Source organism: Equus caballus, chromosome 5, assembly GCF_041296265.1.
Source record: "Equus caballus isolate H_3958 breed thoroughbred chromosome 5, TB-T2T, whole genome shotgun sequence".
Taxonomy (NCBI): domain Eukaryota; kingdom Metazoa; phylum Chordata; class Mammalia; order Perissodactyla; family Equidae; genus Equus; species Equus caballus.
In genome coordinates this window covers 8,134,404-8,149,821 of record NC_091688.1, presented here as the reverse complement: position 1 = coordinate 8,149,821, position 15,418 = coordinate 8,134,404, and the positions used below count along the sequence as shown (strand labels likewise).

General features: G+C 37.5%; 2 protein-coding genes and 2 non-coding genes across 34 annotated transcripts in view; 3 read left to right on the top strand and 1 right to left on the bottom strand.

The window, feature by feature from the left end:
• DNM3 (dynamin 3) overlaps positions 1-15,418 on the bottom strand; it is a 567,669-nt gene that overhangs the window by 237,555 nt on the left and 314,696 nt on the right. The gene's annotated exons all lie outside the window — the stretch shown is intronic.
• Positions 387-15,080, top strand: LOC138923978 (uncharacterized). Its single transcript, XM_070266421.1, has 6 exons — positions 387-473; positions 4,705-4,830; positions 8,792-8,892; positions 9,153-9,225; positions 11,406-11,486; positions 13,044-15,080. Exons 1-6 carry the CDS (start codon positions 387-389, stop codon positions 13,077-13,079), a joined length of 504 nt encoding a protein of 167 aa, XP_070122522.1. The 3' UTR covers positions 13,080-15,080.
• On the top strand, positions 8,967-9,045 carry MIR199A (microRNA mir-199a). Its single transcript, NR_035003.1, has one exon. It is a non-coding gene; the product is annotated as a microRNA mir-199a (primary transcript).
• MIR214 (microRNA mir-214) lies at positions 14,758-14,822 on the top strand. The gene has a single exon (NR_032843.1). It is a non-coding gene; the product is annotated as a microRNA mir-214 (primary transcript).

The following is a 15,418-nucleotide window of genomic DNA, read 5'->3' as shown; positions in this document are numbered from 1 at the left end:
ATTTAAAGTAAAACAGTGCGATCAATCTAAAGCTCCACCATTCTCTCCTCCCCTCTGAAGGCATTTAATGTTTTGTTTTGTTTTTTAAATCAAAAGACACTGGCTTATAGAGAATTATTTTAAAGCCCATAAGGAAGTATAAAAGCAATTTAATTTAGTTTGGGAGCTATTTGTTTTTAAGAAATGCATACATAGAGTTAAATTCATCTGATGGAAAATTTAAGGAGAAAAAGCAAAATCTTATTGAAGAGTCTAATACATATTTTTGCTGGTTGCTCCATTCCAATCCCATGTTTGAAGAAGAAACAGGAAGAATTGGGACTGGAGAGAAGAGGGGAGAGCTGTAGAAAGTCTCACACTGAGCAGAGGAGGGGTGGAGAGGGAAGATGGACAGCAGAAAAGAGGAGGAGAAGAAAGGAATAAAAGTAAGGAATAAGCCTATTTTACTGAAGGCCTTTGATCACTTGGTGGAGGTATAGCATGGGACATTAATACATACCACTGTCTTTTGACACAATAATTAGTTTAATTAACATTCTCTGCTCACCCTCTCTTTAACCATTCAGGGGCACCACAAAAGTCACCAAGGGTGGAAATGGTATCTGCTAGAGTGCCATAACCGCCTGCCCCTGGCACTGCCATGACAACTCTCCAAACTGCTGCCACAGGAATTACTGCAGATTGTTTTCAGAAACATCCCCGTTTATTTTATCCCTATCATCTAACTCAGGCCTTCTCCTCCCAACCACCTCTCGTTTGACGAATTAGGAAACAGCAGAACTGAACTAGAACGAATCAATTCTGGTGCTCCTTCTCTTATACCTCAGTTGTATCCAAAAAAGCAAAGGTTTAATTTAACTTGAAAGAAGTGGAATTTGTTCAAGAAAGATGAAATTTTGAAATCCAATACAATTAATTAAATCTGTACAAACACTAAATCACCAAACATCTTCTACTCTAGGCACTGAGTGACTTGGCTTTGGTGTCTCACTGTGAATGTTAATTCAAAACTTCTATTTCACAGTCACACTACGCAATCATATTACGGAAATTATCGTACATAGTTAGAACCGTTTTTAACATGGCCTTTCCAAACAGTTTCTGTCAGCATGAACACATACAAAAAATTCACTGAAACGTTCTCCTATTGAATGTGAAGGAGATAAGCACACTGTGTACCGTGGGAATGGTAGTTTTAAGTGGGGAATTTGATATACTCAGAAAATCTTGCATATACATAACACACCAGACAAATGCACTGAAAATGATACAGTAAAGGAATGCAACAGAAGTGGCATTCATCGAAATGAGTCTGAACTTACCACATACAATCTAAACAAAATCAAATTATATGATAATAAAGTTAGAGTTGACATTAACAAATTGGATGCAATCTAACCAGTATTAGCGTTACAGGGTGACTAACACCAATTACTTTATGATTTGAAGGGAAAGATGGAACTAAAATGAAGGTTGATTTAGAAAATAGGGCAAAATTTACTGGAAAATCAATTCCCACTAGCTTTCTTGCACTTTGTTAAAGGTTAAAAAAAAAAGTGAGAGACTCAACTTTCCAAAAATTAACCAGTTGAAATATAGTACTGAAAATTGCACGGTCTAGAATCACAAAAAAAGGAAGGGAAGTCCACTCTCCTCAAACTGGCTTCACGACTGGCAAAGGCAATTACTTTCAGAAAAGCCAAAATATTCCTCTTCTACCACTTATACTGGATCTTGTTTTTCCTGTTCAGAAAACTTCATGAAAAAAAAAAAGAGAAGAACCTTGAGTCCTTTAGTGAGCTTCTCAATGATAACCTCACGAGGCCCTGAACATACAAGCTTAACTTGACGCCCCTCCTCCACTAGCTGACACACACACTGGGCCGGCAGCACCTGAGGCAGCCCCCGAACATTTTCAATGGGGTCCAGATCCCTTAGAGAAAAAAACTATGTAAAAATCTACTGGCCAGTATTTCAAAAGCAATCATGATCCGTTCTGGCCAATGAAATCCAAGACTAGCTCTTTCTTGAAAAAACCAAGGTGAAATGGAAACGAAGTAAATTGTACCAGAGGAAAACATTTATTACAAGGCTGAGGGTTGCGAGTGAACTGATTGTTCCCAAACAGAACTGAACCGAGAGTACAGTGTGTGAGGTTTTCAAATGCAGTCGGGGATAGCTCCACCTGTGTGGAAGTCAATCCCCTTAACATGCTGTGTTTGCAAAATTAGGAAGGCATTTCCTATCTAATTTACACTTGTTAACCTTCCACTGTTGCTGTAAAGCTCTGACAGGCACAAGTAAAAAAAAAAAGGAAAAAAATGACTGAAATGTGCACACACTAAATCTAAGGTCTAAGATTACAAAAAACACTGCACACGCTCTAGCCTTAAAAAATGTTACTTTAAAAAGGGAAAAGAATTGATTTTGATGTTGGTAATTCTCATACAGAGATCTAGTTTAGTTTAAATATATATATATATACACACACATATGTACTAACACACACATACACATTTATAAACACGCGTGTTTCAATATACATACAAAACCATAATAAAAGCAGATAAACTCAAAGGGGAGAAAGTTCATTATGGGTTTTTCAAAAAGATTCTCCAAAAGGTTATCTTAAGGAGCCAGCTCCCACTACAGTGTTTTAAAAACAATCCTGTTGTCTTTCTTTCAGAATCAAGTATTTTCTCCTATTTTTACTTGTTTTACACACACATGGCTTATTTACCCAATAAGATTATAAACACCCTGAGGAAAATAACACACTTTCTTCCTGAAGTACTCGCCGTGGTTTGGGGTCTGGAGTCACAGGACTTGGCTCTGAATCGGGGTCAGTAACTGAATCAAGGTGGGGACCCGGTTGCCCCTTCACACCACCTGACCTCCATGAGGTCCACCTCCAGGCCAGGCCCTGTTCCAAGCGTTTCTCACACTTTAGCCCATTTAGTCCAAGGAGAAACTCTGTTTTACAGATGAGGAAACTAGAGCTCAGAATAGTTAAATAATGGCCAAAGTCACATACTAACAAGCTGTGGAGCCAGGATTCAGATCCACGCCATGCAGCTCCAGAACCCTCATAAGGCACCACCTCCTGGAGCTCCCACTTCCTCACCTGTGACTGTGGAGAGAGCCTACCTTTCGGCCATTGGATTAAACTGTATCACACATGAAAAACACTAGGACGGGGCCTGGTACAAAATAAGTGCTCCAAAAAAGAGGTATCGAAGGAACAAAACAAACCCTTAAAAAAGGAAAACAGTACACTTTCTTTTCTCTACAGCTTTCACATTGTAGTCCTGAGTGTCAATGATGTTACCTAATCTGATTCTGTACGGCAAACTGAAGCCATTTTTCCTTGATTAATATGCAAATAACACAAGTGCTTATAAAGATACGTGATTAATACTCATTCGCAACATGTAAATAACCTTTCCACATGAACTAATTTATAGCAAGTGCTTTTTCTGGTCTGTAACAGTAAAGCAAATTCCCATGGCAGCATGAATAGAAGTATTTTAATATGGTCTCATACGCCCCTTGAATAAATTCTCTGGAGATTGAAAAGAATTGAGAAGCCAGTTAAGGTATCAATGATATACTCAGCTAAACAGATTTACGTTGGATCAAACCCTTCTAGTGATTTGTATAACTTGTATTTCCCCTTTCGAATATACCAGAGGATTATAAATCTTAAAATAAAGATACTGTGTCGTGCATTACGCAAGTATGCCTATCATCACGTAAAGACTTGGAGTTTCTAAAATGACCTACTGCACAACTGCAGGTATTCTGGGTAAAGCAGAAAGTTCCCTTCACACACAGATTTCCTTGTAGCCAACACGCTTCATGTGCACCCTCAGCCACAGAAAGCATACTTTCTCTACGCCTGAAAAAAAGTGGTTTCTGAGTCTTTATGTGATGCACATACAGATTTTTTTTTCCTCTTTGATATCATGCATGCTCATTTATGAGCTGCACTAAGGAAATAAAATATTCCTGATGCCAAAAGACATCAGGAGTCAATATTCTAAAATTGTCAGTGACCCGAGGACACCATATTTCTCCTGTCCAAGTGAGCCGGTGCTCATTTTAAAGTCTGATTGTAACGTGGAATTCAATGGGAGTTCATAGCACATAGCATTCAGATGATGCTCGTCAGCTTTTGGGGGTTGAAGCAGGCAACAGACTGCATTCCTAGTACACTCACTTAAAATCTGCCTGAAAAGGCCAGCACCAATTTTCCAATCCCTTTATCTTGCCTTCCCCTAAAGATTTCAAGACAGTGCTTCAAATTTTACTGGAGTCATAAATCATATATTTACCTTCATATGACTTGTTTTCAATAAAGCCAGAGTCGCCTGCCGGATGTATTTTGTTACTGAAACACAGAAATGGCTGCCGTGCACGTCAGTGGTTAGCAAGACTCAAAGACGTAACATTATCTTTCTGAACTGGTTTGAGGAAAGAATGTTCATAAAACATATACTGCTTTTGGTTAGGAGCTGATTTCTAAATAAACAGACTCAGCAATGGAAATTCTAGAGATGGGCAAAACAAAACATGCGCTAGTAAAGGTACATTTTAAAATCAACTCTCTCACAATCTTTGCCTTCTGCAAGCTTTCTGAAGATTATAAAGTCAGTTGTATTAAGTTTATGATTTATAGCTGTTCTAATTTAACTTCTTTTTCAGTCGTTGAAGGGAAAATCTGTTAACTTTTCTGGATTCAGTGTCCTCCATTTTACAGTCTCTGAAGCTGCATCTCTGGCTAAGAAGGCTCTTCACCGCAGCAGTCTGAAGGCAGCCATTGGTTTGAGAGTGAGGGAATGGAGGCAAAGGAGAAAGCTTTGCTACAACAAATCTCCTGGTCCTTTTGGGCCTCAACAAAATAGGAAATGCTGGTGATCAGGGGACCACGTTGCCTCCAATAAAGAAAGTGCTAATCTAGACAACATAAAGCCAAGCTAAGTGGGGCTATCTTCCCTAATTTGCAATCAACTGAGGTCAACTAGATTCTTATCTCAAAACAAACTAGGAAGGAGAAAACAACAAGAAAGGAAACACCACAACTTGGTTAGATCCTGCTTTTCACACAAGATTGTACTACCGATAGCTACACAGGATGCTTCCAGAAGATTAGAAGGCCAAAAATAAGCAAGGAAATATGGCTGGCCCAGTGTTCACATTTATTTCAAAAAGGACAGTACAATCCAATACACAACTGCAGTATATATATGTGTGTGTTAAAAGTGTACCATGTTTTCCATTTAAGATAAAAAATAAGATAGCTTTAATCCTTGAATTATTATCATGATAAGGGTTTGATCAGAAACTACATGCACACTACGTAGCTTTTACTCATTCTTTCAACAGTTTACTGAATGGTCTACTATAGGCTACCTAAACCAAGTATAAAGATACCACCTCTGCCTCCAGTTAGCTCTCATTCTATTGGGGGAAAAAAGTCTAAATATGTGAGATGGTAAATAGTACAGGTAACATTTCAGTACAAAACTAAGACAAGGTAGCAGATCACTGACAAATTAATAACAGGAAATATAAGTGCTATAAGAATTCAGCGGGGGGAAAAATTTGTCTCTGTAGGCTGACAATATGCTTCTGAGCACAGGCATTTGAGTCAGAAAAAAAGCTAAATTCTGCCATTTCCTCTAATTTTACAAGGTAGTATGTTTCACCTCTCTGAGCCTCGATTTCATCATCAATAAAACGGGAATTTTGGTAACATCTACGCTTTAAGGTTATGATAAGAAAGTGATACATGTTACAAGAAAAGATTTAGTAATGTGTAAAGAAGCCATAAAATGACCCTGGAGAAGGTGGTAAAAGGAATCACACCAAACTGTTACCATTACTTTAGGAGAGCAGAAAGGGTTAGGAGGCTAGTGGGGAAGACGATTAACTTTTTGTTTACATAGTTTCTATTGTCTGAACTTTTATAATGCCCATGCACTAATCTCGTAACAAAAAAATTTAAAGCTATAAAAATACTATCTGAAGCATTCATATCTGGACATCACAAAACGCTCTAATTGTAAACGCTAGTAACCATGTCTCTTTATAATACATCGAAAGAAGTCTCAGTCCTGGTTTCAATTTGAGAATTTCTGAAGTCATAAGAATTCGCCAGGGTTGGGAACGATAACCAACTGAAAGAGTGTTTCCTTTCCCTGACATTTTAAAATAGAGCAAATTTTGTAGTCACTCAAAACCATCCATCGATTCAAACAATCACTTCGGTCAATACCTTTTGAAATAAGCAAGTTAAATAGCATTAGTGCTCAAAGGCAAGTCTTTGTCATGTCCAACTTTGCTTTCTAGGGCCCATCACATCTCAAGTATTTAATTGATAACTTAACAGACATTGAAAAAGTCCTTAGACCATTTCCAAATGAACGCCAAGGAACTTCCATAGAGGCATGGCTGACCTTTTAAATTGAACTTGATCACACATTAGCATTCCTAACATTATAAGTGTGAGCTCTTTGAGGGCAAGAATGATATCTTCTTAATCTTTCTATGCCCACTCCCTGGCATTGTGACTAGCACATGAGTAGGCAAAAATAAATATTTGTTGAACTGTTTGGGGGAGAGATAACTATAAAACATTTTAGTCTACTGGAAGTCTAACGAGATGGGCACACATGCTAAAGGGAACACAACCTTTATGGTCATTTCTGTAGAAAATCACTTAAAATGCTTCAAAAGTAGTAAGGATAAGTATAAACTTGAATTCCTTGAATAAAACATCATAAAAACCCCTATTTGAGAAAGGGATCTCTCCTATATTTGAGAAAGCATAGATGTGTGAACTAAGATGAAATCATGGAGCAGTCTGATCAGAACCACCTTTCATCTGTCTTACCCAAAATTTCCAAGGAATGTTTCATCGATATAAATAGAAGAGGGCAGAGGAAAGGCTTTCACTGTTTGTGGCAGAAACAAACCCACACCTGGAATGCTGGATTCCTGGCTGACTATTGTCCCATTTGCTCATGGCTCCTCTATGATGACTTGTGAATAAGCATATAGACAGAGTTGGTACCCACATATAATAAGACTATTAGATTGTGTGTAGTCACGCTTGCATATTTCCAGTATTATACAAGCAGTGACCCAAAACAAAGGAGCTGAGGCATAGTGGGCTTGCTCGAGCACTGTGGCCACGCCCTGAAGACGCAAGTATGGAAGTACAAGCACAGAGATATGAAGTAATCCCTCAGATTTCCGCTGATGATTTAAATCTCTCTGTGAATGATGTACCTACGCTAATCTCTTTGTTCCATCCTAAACTGCTGGATAATTCATTTTTATCTGACTTAATCTTCCTCCCAAGGTGACCAGGGCTTGTAATAAATTTTGAACCCTTCAATGGTATGTTAATTCAACAGAAGACATTTCATGAAGAGCAAATGCTTTAAGACAGTTCTCACTTGAAGCTTTTTGAAATATTCAACTCAACGCATTTAAAAGAGGTAGGTTTTTCTGCTTCTAAAAAGTACTGCAGAAGGCCAGTAGAAATGAATTGCTTTGGCTGTAGTTCTTTAAAGAATGCTAAATTTCTTAGTTTGGCTACTCAAATTAAATTTGGAAGCTACCTAGGAATTTTCTCACATTTTGATCTCTGGAAGGGCAATTAATCAAGCTCTAGTTTGGGGCAACTCGAACTTTAATCAGAATTCTATGCAGAGAAACTCAGAGAGCTGTATACTCAATATTCCACAGTATATATCATTGAAAACAGCAACAACAGGAGAAGAAAAGTAGAAGCAAGCGGGCTGATACGTTACAACCTTTGGTCAAGCGGTACTTGGCAAATTTCAACAGATTTAGTTAACCAGAGATAAAACTAAGCAGTAGAATACCATTAAAACAAAACAAAAGTACTAAGACAGCATCAGGAGTCATCAGTGACAAACAATGCTGTCCCTAACAGTGTGGATCCACCAGGGGCGGTTTGTTAGGAGACTGGAGTCGTTATTTCATAGCAGAGGCTTGAAATCAAAACTTTAAAGTTTCTTTAGGTCAAGCTATAGCACAGCACGCAGAGCGCCAGCCAAAATCGCTGAGGGAAACGAGGAAGGCCACATGTGGAACTAATTACTCATGTAGAGGCCATGACAAAGAACATTTCTCCAGACTTTTCATGGGGGCTTCACTTTCAGGAAGTTGCTATAATTACTGTTCGAGTCTAGAGCAGCCTGCAAGCCGCTGACAGATCCAACAGACAAGGAGGAGGAGGGAAAGAGAGAAAAAAGTAATGAACTTATCTGCCCTCCTTGACGAGTGAAATACCAGAAAATAAAGTACCACAGGAAAGCTCAAAAAAGTTTTCAAATGAGCCCTGACTTCCAGTGTTCAACTTTCTGTTTACGTTTTTATCTACCCGCTATCTTCAAATTACTTTTCTAGCCTGGATCGGACGGCAAATTTGTACTTCTACACTAACTCACTTTCAGTTGGCCACAGCAGCACTGTACATCTCGACTCTTTTTTTACAGCTTTTCCATACTGGGGCCCACTTCCTGCCCAGTTGAGGAAAAAAATCTGGCCTGAAGATGAAATGACTGCTTAACATTACACTAAAACATCTGGTACCATTTTATGCACAGACCCATGTCTGAGAGCAGGCGATTCTAGCGGTCTCTCCAGCGGCACAGCGCATACCCAAACCTCCCCAGGGTGACATCATCCCATATATGGACTCTCCAGCCCAGCCCTCCCCCTTTTCCTGGTCCTAAATTCATTGCCAGTTCCCCAGTCTGCAGCAAATGTGCCACGTCAAGACTGGAAATCACAGCCCTTGAGTGTGTCTCAGTCAGAGCAGCAGAATTCAGGGGGGAAAGCTGAATGCAACCCCTGGTACAGGAAGGGAGGCTTTTCCCAAAGACCGGGAGAGGATTTTAAGTACCTAGATGGAAGCTTCTGGAGATCCTGCTCCGTCGCCCCAGTGTTCAGACTACCTGTTCAGGACAATGCCGTTGTACAGTAGTCTGCACATTGGTTAGACTGGGCAAGGGAGAGCAGCGCCATGGACAGCTGGAGACAGAGTTGCTGTTCCCAAGGAGAAGACATTTGCTTGCTCCTTTTTCAAATCTCACACCCAGTGTTTTTCTTCACAGGTTTTGCACACTAGGGACGAAGAAGCTCGCGCGGACACTGCTGAGACAGGACTGCTTCGGGGAAGAGATGCGGGTAAGGCCTTCTCGCCCGCTCTCCTGGTCTGACCAGCAGAGCCCGGGTGGGGAGCCAGTGATTTGCGTTCACATGCGCGAGAAACAGAGGTAGATGTGTGATGGACAGCTGTGCATTTAGTTTTAAAGGAGCGACAATGGGTGGTATAGAGTGACTTACCAAATGGTATTTGATTTCTGAAGATTTATAAGTCAAGTATTTTCTTAAGTTTAAAGGTTTTTCCCACTTCAAAATGAAAGATGAAAAGACTCCAAACACTTAAGAGTCATTTAATGAGGCTAGTTTTGAATTGTTGAAATTAAGGATGCAGAGTCCTAAAAACTTATTTGAATGAGGGCTGTAGTACAACTTCTAACATCTCAGGATTTAATCCATTTTGCCCCAAAGGAAATAATACTTGCTATTTTTAAAATGTTATATTGATAGCGCTTTTCTGAAAATTTGCTTATATAAATACCAGGAATAATAGTATCTAACAATAAAAGAAAAGGCTGCCAAGTTTTTGCCCACCAGACAAAGCAGACGGGACTTGCCCAGAAAAGAGCGCTAACCCAGAACTTACTGAGTCAGCAACTGAATAAATGGGAAATGGAAATGTCTATCTTCACATATCCCAATATATACCTCCGTGTTACATTTTCTTTAACAAAAATCCAAGAATGGTTTATAAGTGCTGGTCAGCTGAGCCCTCATGCCTATATTTCACAATGCTTCTACTTCTCTGAGCCTTTAAAATGATAAGGTACTTTGTCTAGAAACCCACTGATAAAAAAGGAATTTGTAAACGAAGGCAAAGTTTTCTTTGGTCAGTTTCCAGCTGTCCTGGAGGTGAAGGAGGGTGGGAGAGGGGGAGGAAGGTGGGAGGGAGGAAAACCCTTGAGCTGAATGAAATCCCTAAAGAGAGAATAATAGAGAAAGTCTGGGTTGCAATATGATCCATGCTGAACTTTAGAGGAGGATCCCTTAAAGAAAGTTCTGGAAAAATCTTACTGCCTTACCCCTAATTCCCTCAACCTCCATTTATATCTACCCCCAAACAATTCTATATAATGAAAACATCTGTTCTATAGGCTTTTGTGGAAAACGAATGTAAATCTCCTTTGTCTTCCTTTAAATTCTTTAAAGTTACAGTGGTTCCTGAACAAATCCTTTTCTAAATTATATATTTTGCAACAATTCAAACATTGTCACAAATTCTCCACTGTAAAACATTTTATTACAAAAGGTTCAAGTTGTCTTTTGTGAAAACAAATTATTTTAAAAATTACCCTTTTTATTATCCCAAAGCTGGTATAAAGAACATACAAGTTTTCTCTTCTATTCACGGTTTTTAGTTAAAATATAAAAAGCAAGGAGAAATTTCGCGATCTTCCCCACTTAGATGATAGAAGAAAGTCATCCTTTTTTTTTGTTTTCTATTGTGACTTGTAGGCTTCCATATTAATTACTTTTAATGGAACAAGTGAGACTTTAAAAATTTAGTTTCTTTTACATAGGAAAACTGAAAAAAAAACTATTAGGTATTACAGGAGCTTATTTTTTCAAGAAATACATTTTTACCAGTTGATACACAGTTACTAAAAAAGAAAGATAGCTGTAAGGTATTTTGGCAATGTTTAAGGTTGCTCAAATTTTGGCTTTTGTTTTTTAACTCTGTAGAAATGATTAAATTTCATAACTTGCTTTCATTTCATGTATATTTAATTTGAATGTCTTTCTTCATATTAAACGGCCTTTTTGTTTCAAAGAAGCTAACCACCACCGGTCCCTCACCTATTTTCTCCCTCAGGATGACTTTTAATCTGGAGACAGAGGGAACCCAAGGGTGTCCCTGGTGTAAGTAAAGGAGCAGAAACCTAAGAATTAATTTGCAAAGGGGTAGCTGAGGAGGCGCTGCACGTGCTCAATGGACGACAACCTATTTTTGATGCAAACTTTTAACAAATGAAAAGGAATAGTACTTATTTTGAAACTGCATGAGCTAAATGAAAGATCAAAAGTAAAAGTTCGTTTTATAACCCTCTGCTGACTGCAGGCACGATGGTAGTTTATGAGCTGGTACATATACCAACCTGGATACACACATCTCGTCAAGTAACCTGCTCTATTGCCAGGGTAATTAGAATAATGTTTCATTTTATTTTGATATTACTTTATAAGGAGATATACAAATATTTTAGGGATCATGGGATCTATTCCAGAGGAAACTAATCAACAGTGAACATCTTCAACTAAAACTACCCCTGGATATTGTGGGAAGTGTAAGTATTAAAATTAAACATTGTACATCATCAAAAAGAAAATCGTTTGCAGGGCCTGTCCAAACTGCACTTCACAGAAACTTAGCAGTTATTTTTCGTTTTAGGGCGGGCGTGATTGATAAACTAGTCTAGGTACTTGGGTTAAAAGGAGCACTTTTTCCGCCACCTAAGAGAAAACAAATTCAGAGCCTTAGCTTCAACACCATCATTTCTTAATTGGAAGAGGATCAATATAAAACAGTTTATTTACATTTTTTGAACCCTCTTTTTTTTTTTAAGCCATAGATCTCAAAATCAAAGCAAGTTTGTTTACGATGGGACAAAATTTCACACTGATCACTTTCTTGCAATTAGTCAACAGGTTTAATATCCTTCCGCCTTGGCCTTTGGACTTTCGGGCCAGATAATGTGTTTATGTTTTTAAAAGACCAAAATATACTATCTACCCCCACCTCTCGCCTACAGACCACCCAAGTTTTTCACTCTGTGGGAAAGAGTTTAGGCATAAAACTCCTAATGAAAGCATTCCCCGCCCCCCCCCCCGCCCCTTTTTTTGGTTGAAGTCTTAAAGCTGTTATAAGAAATAGAAGGAAAACACAACTTAGACATGTAAAAAAGTTCACTCATTCACCAGTGTCCACTCTTACTAAAAAGAAGCCAAAGCTTTCAATTATTCTATTAAGAGATTTGCTCTTTAAAAACAACTCACTTTGTCCTTCTCTAAGGAGAATATCCCACCCATCACAACAACGTGGAAATAATAACTAAGAGACCATCACTCAGAAATCCCAGCTTAAAATAACCAGAAGGTCAGGCTTTAACCTGAGAGGAGGCAGGAAATTCCTGAGGAAGGACTGAGACTTTCTTACTTGGTTTCTTCTACCTTTTTACCCTGGTGTGCTACAAAATATTTACCCATTTTCCGAAGGTCTCATTAAGAATTTTTATGAGTTTTAATAAATAGAAATAATGAAGTAAATTAAGGAAAATAATTAAATCTTCATTTTGAATTTCCTGACTTATCGTGACAGCCAGTTTCCTGGAGTTGCTTTGGTTTAATTTTGCTGTAGGAGACTTATAAGATAATCCTTTTCTTGCGTTTTTTTCCTTAAGATAATAAATACAAGAAAAAAATAAGGTGTAATAACCATATTAAAAATTACATGGTATGATAATGTAAATAGCTCTTTTATATTTCAGCTAGTATTTTAAGTAATAATGAATTAATATTTACTCTATAGTTTGGGAGACAGAAAAAAGTCAAATTTTTTTCAGCCTTTCATCCTTTTAACAATCTTAGGGGCAGGTTCAGCGTAACTATGAAGTGTGCATATGCATGTACTTACTTTTAAAACTTGTGTTTTAAAAATCTATTAGCAACATAAATTGTCCCAAAGTCTTATGAGTAGAGTAATCATTTTTCAGCAAGATTTTTTCCCCTGAAAAACAGCCATGGTTTTTCAGGCTCAAATATTTTCAGATATCTTGGTTTACTAGAACTGTTTCATATTAAAGGATAACATATGAACTCACATCTATTTCTTTCTATTTTTTCAGGTTGCATGCATCATTCCTTTAACTGAGCAGAGTTAACTGGATCAAATTATTTATGGGAGAGAGAGGGAAAGCTATACAGAATTACAGTAATTTTTAATTTCCATCAATATACTCTTTGTAAGTGAATCACTCTATAAATATTTTCTGTTGCACAGAATTCAGCAACAATAACAAAATAGTTTCTTAAGGTATTTGTTTTGCATACTCTGACCTTGTAATTATTTAAATAGCGGCCAAGTTTACTGATGTTTTTGATTCTGTCAAGGAAAAAAAAAGTCCTCTTCTCAGAACTGATGACCAGAAATAGAATCAGACATTGCTTTTCTTGAAATTAAATAAATAAATGGAAAATTGCACTTATCAACTCTTTGTTAAAACTGTACCATATCTAATCACTGCATAAAAGTTCAGATGCGTAGAAAACTGTCATTTTTTTCCCAGTCTCTAAAAACTGCTTTGCTCTCCATAAAGTTTCTATTTGCTATCTTCTCAGAACTTTACAATTAAAGGGAAATAACAGACTGTTTGTTTTCTTTAAAAATCTTAAAAAATTCCTAAGTACACACTCTTGGAACAATAATGTTTTGTTTTGTTTTTTAAGAAATCCCACTTACTGGAATTTTAACTATCTGGATATTTTGTTTTTTAAAGGACAGGGGAATTTGTTAAATACCTCTACGGATGTGAATTGATCATTTTTATGAAAATAGCCAGAAGAATTATTCTCGACTCATCTGCATTAAATTTTCTATCTGTATACTTAACACCATTAACCCTTTCTTATATGAATTATAAAAGAATTTTCCAGAGGGTCTGGTTTTACTTTTTGGATTTGAAATGGAGTTTCACTTTCTGTGTTTGAAGTTCTCTTTTGCAACTGTATTGCACTAACAATGTCCAAAGCACGCTTTGAGCATCGCCGTGGCTAATGACATTTCAGTGTATACCCTTTACATTCATGGCCCGGCTCTGTAGTTAATTAAGAGGAGAACTTAAGATCACAACTGCTTTTTAATTGGTTTTCACATCCATACTTAAAAACCTTGCATTAAAAAGAATATGGGAAATTTAAATTCCTGTTGCTTAATAAAGTATTGGTAAAAATACATCCCCTTGTAAAATCCCACTGTCAAAGCATATGATACCAAAGTCAGCCAGTTGAATTGCCAAATACATTAGGCTCATTAGTTATTTTGAAAATGGCTGCCGTTTCCATGTAAATGACAAGTTTCTTTTTCATGGGCAAGGTTATGGTACTTATCTACTACAAGAAACATGTATAAACATAGTCTTTATCTTTAACTTCAGTTTTAAAATATGCAGAGTTTCATGAAGAGGAAAAACATCTGGTTCAATTACCCTGAACTCTGACTGCATGTGGGCCAGTAATAATATGAACTGGATTTAAGAATAAACCTTGTGTTTAATCTTTCTTTGTTTTTTCCTTAAAATTTCAATGTGAGTTTTCTGTTACGTCAATTACCCCTGTTAGCACATTTGGAACAAATGTATAAGTGTACTTTCTGAATAAAGTCAAAAGCCTACCTTGTTTTTAGTTCCATAATGTTTTAATGTTTAATTCTATTGTGTGTTTTTCTCCCTTTCCCCTGACCCTCCAAAATCACCAAATCTGGAAAACAGACTGATTGTATCTGCCCATGAGCAAAGGAAACCCGAAGGAACCAAGGGCCTGGCTGGACGGAGTTGTCATGTGTCTGCCTGTCTACACTTGCTGTGCAGAACATCCGCTCACCTGTACAGCAGGCACAGACAGGCAGTCACATGACAACCCAGCCTGAATGACAACCAGCCATTGAGAGAAAGCAGCCCTCACACCATAGCATCTACACCAAGAGCAACAACCAAAATGAGGGGCGCGGGGGCCTGGGGTTTTAATCTGTTGGTTTAATACTTAACTCGTATGTATTATTATTATTATTATTATTATTATTTTATTTTGATTCAAATATTGAAACCCACCAAAATTAAAGCGAGTGGTGCCTATGAAATATAATAAAACCCATTTCTGAAAATGTTCCTGTGCTTTCTATAGTTCTCTTTTCCTAATTGTTGTCAGTAAATTCCTACCCTTGACATTTATTGCACACAGCTTTGCTGCACCCCATAACCAATATAACACAACAATATAACTTCAGTCTAACGCTTGACAAGAATAAAGGATTCCAATAGTTCTCCAAAAACTAAGCTTAGTTTTCTATATCATGACTTTTTAAGAGAGGGAGAGAGGGAAAAAAGAAAAAGAGGGAAGGGATAATGTTCCAGAGGACCACATATTTTAAGTTAATAAACTCTGCTAGTTTGGATCTGAGTAAAACATAGTGAAGAGTATTTATTTCCAACACAATTTTCAAATG

Excerpts from the sequence above, each read along its gene's own strand:
- LOC138923978 (XM_070266421.1), top strand. The coding sequence starts at position 387 with ATGGACAGCAGAAAAGAGGAGGAGAAGAAAGGAATAAAAGTAAGGAAT. Across the intron at positions 474-4,704 it reads CCTTTGATCACTTGGTGGAG|TCGTTGAAGGGAAAATCTGT; the intron begins GTATAGCATGGG and ends CTTCTTTTTCAG. Across the intron at positions 8,893-9,152 it reads AAAGCTGAATGCAACCCCTG|GTTTTGCACACTAGGGACGA; the intron begins GTACAGGAAGGG and ends TTTTCTTCACAG.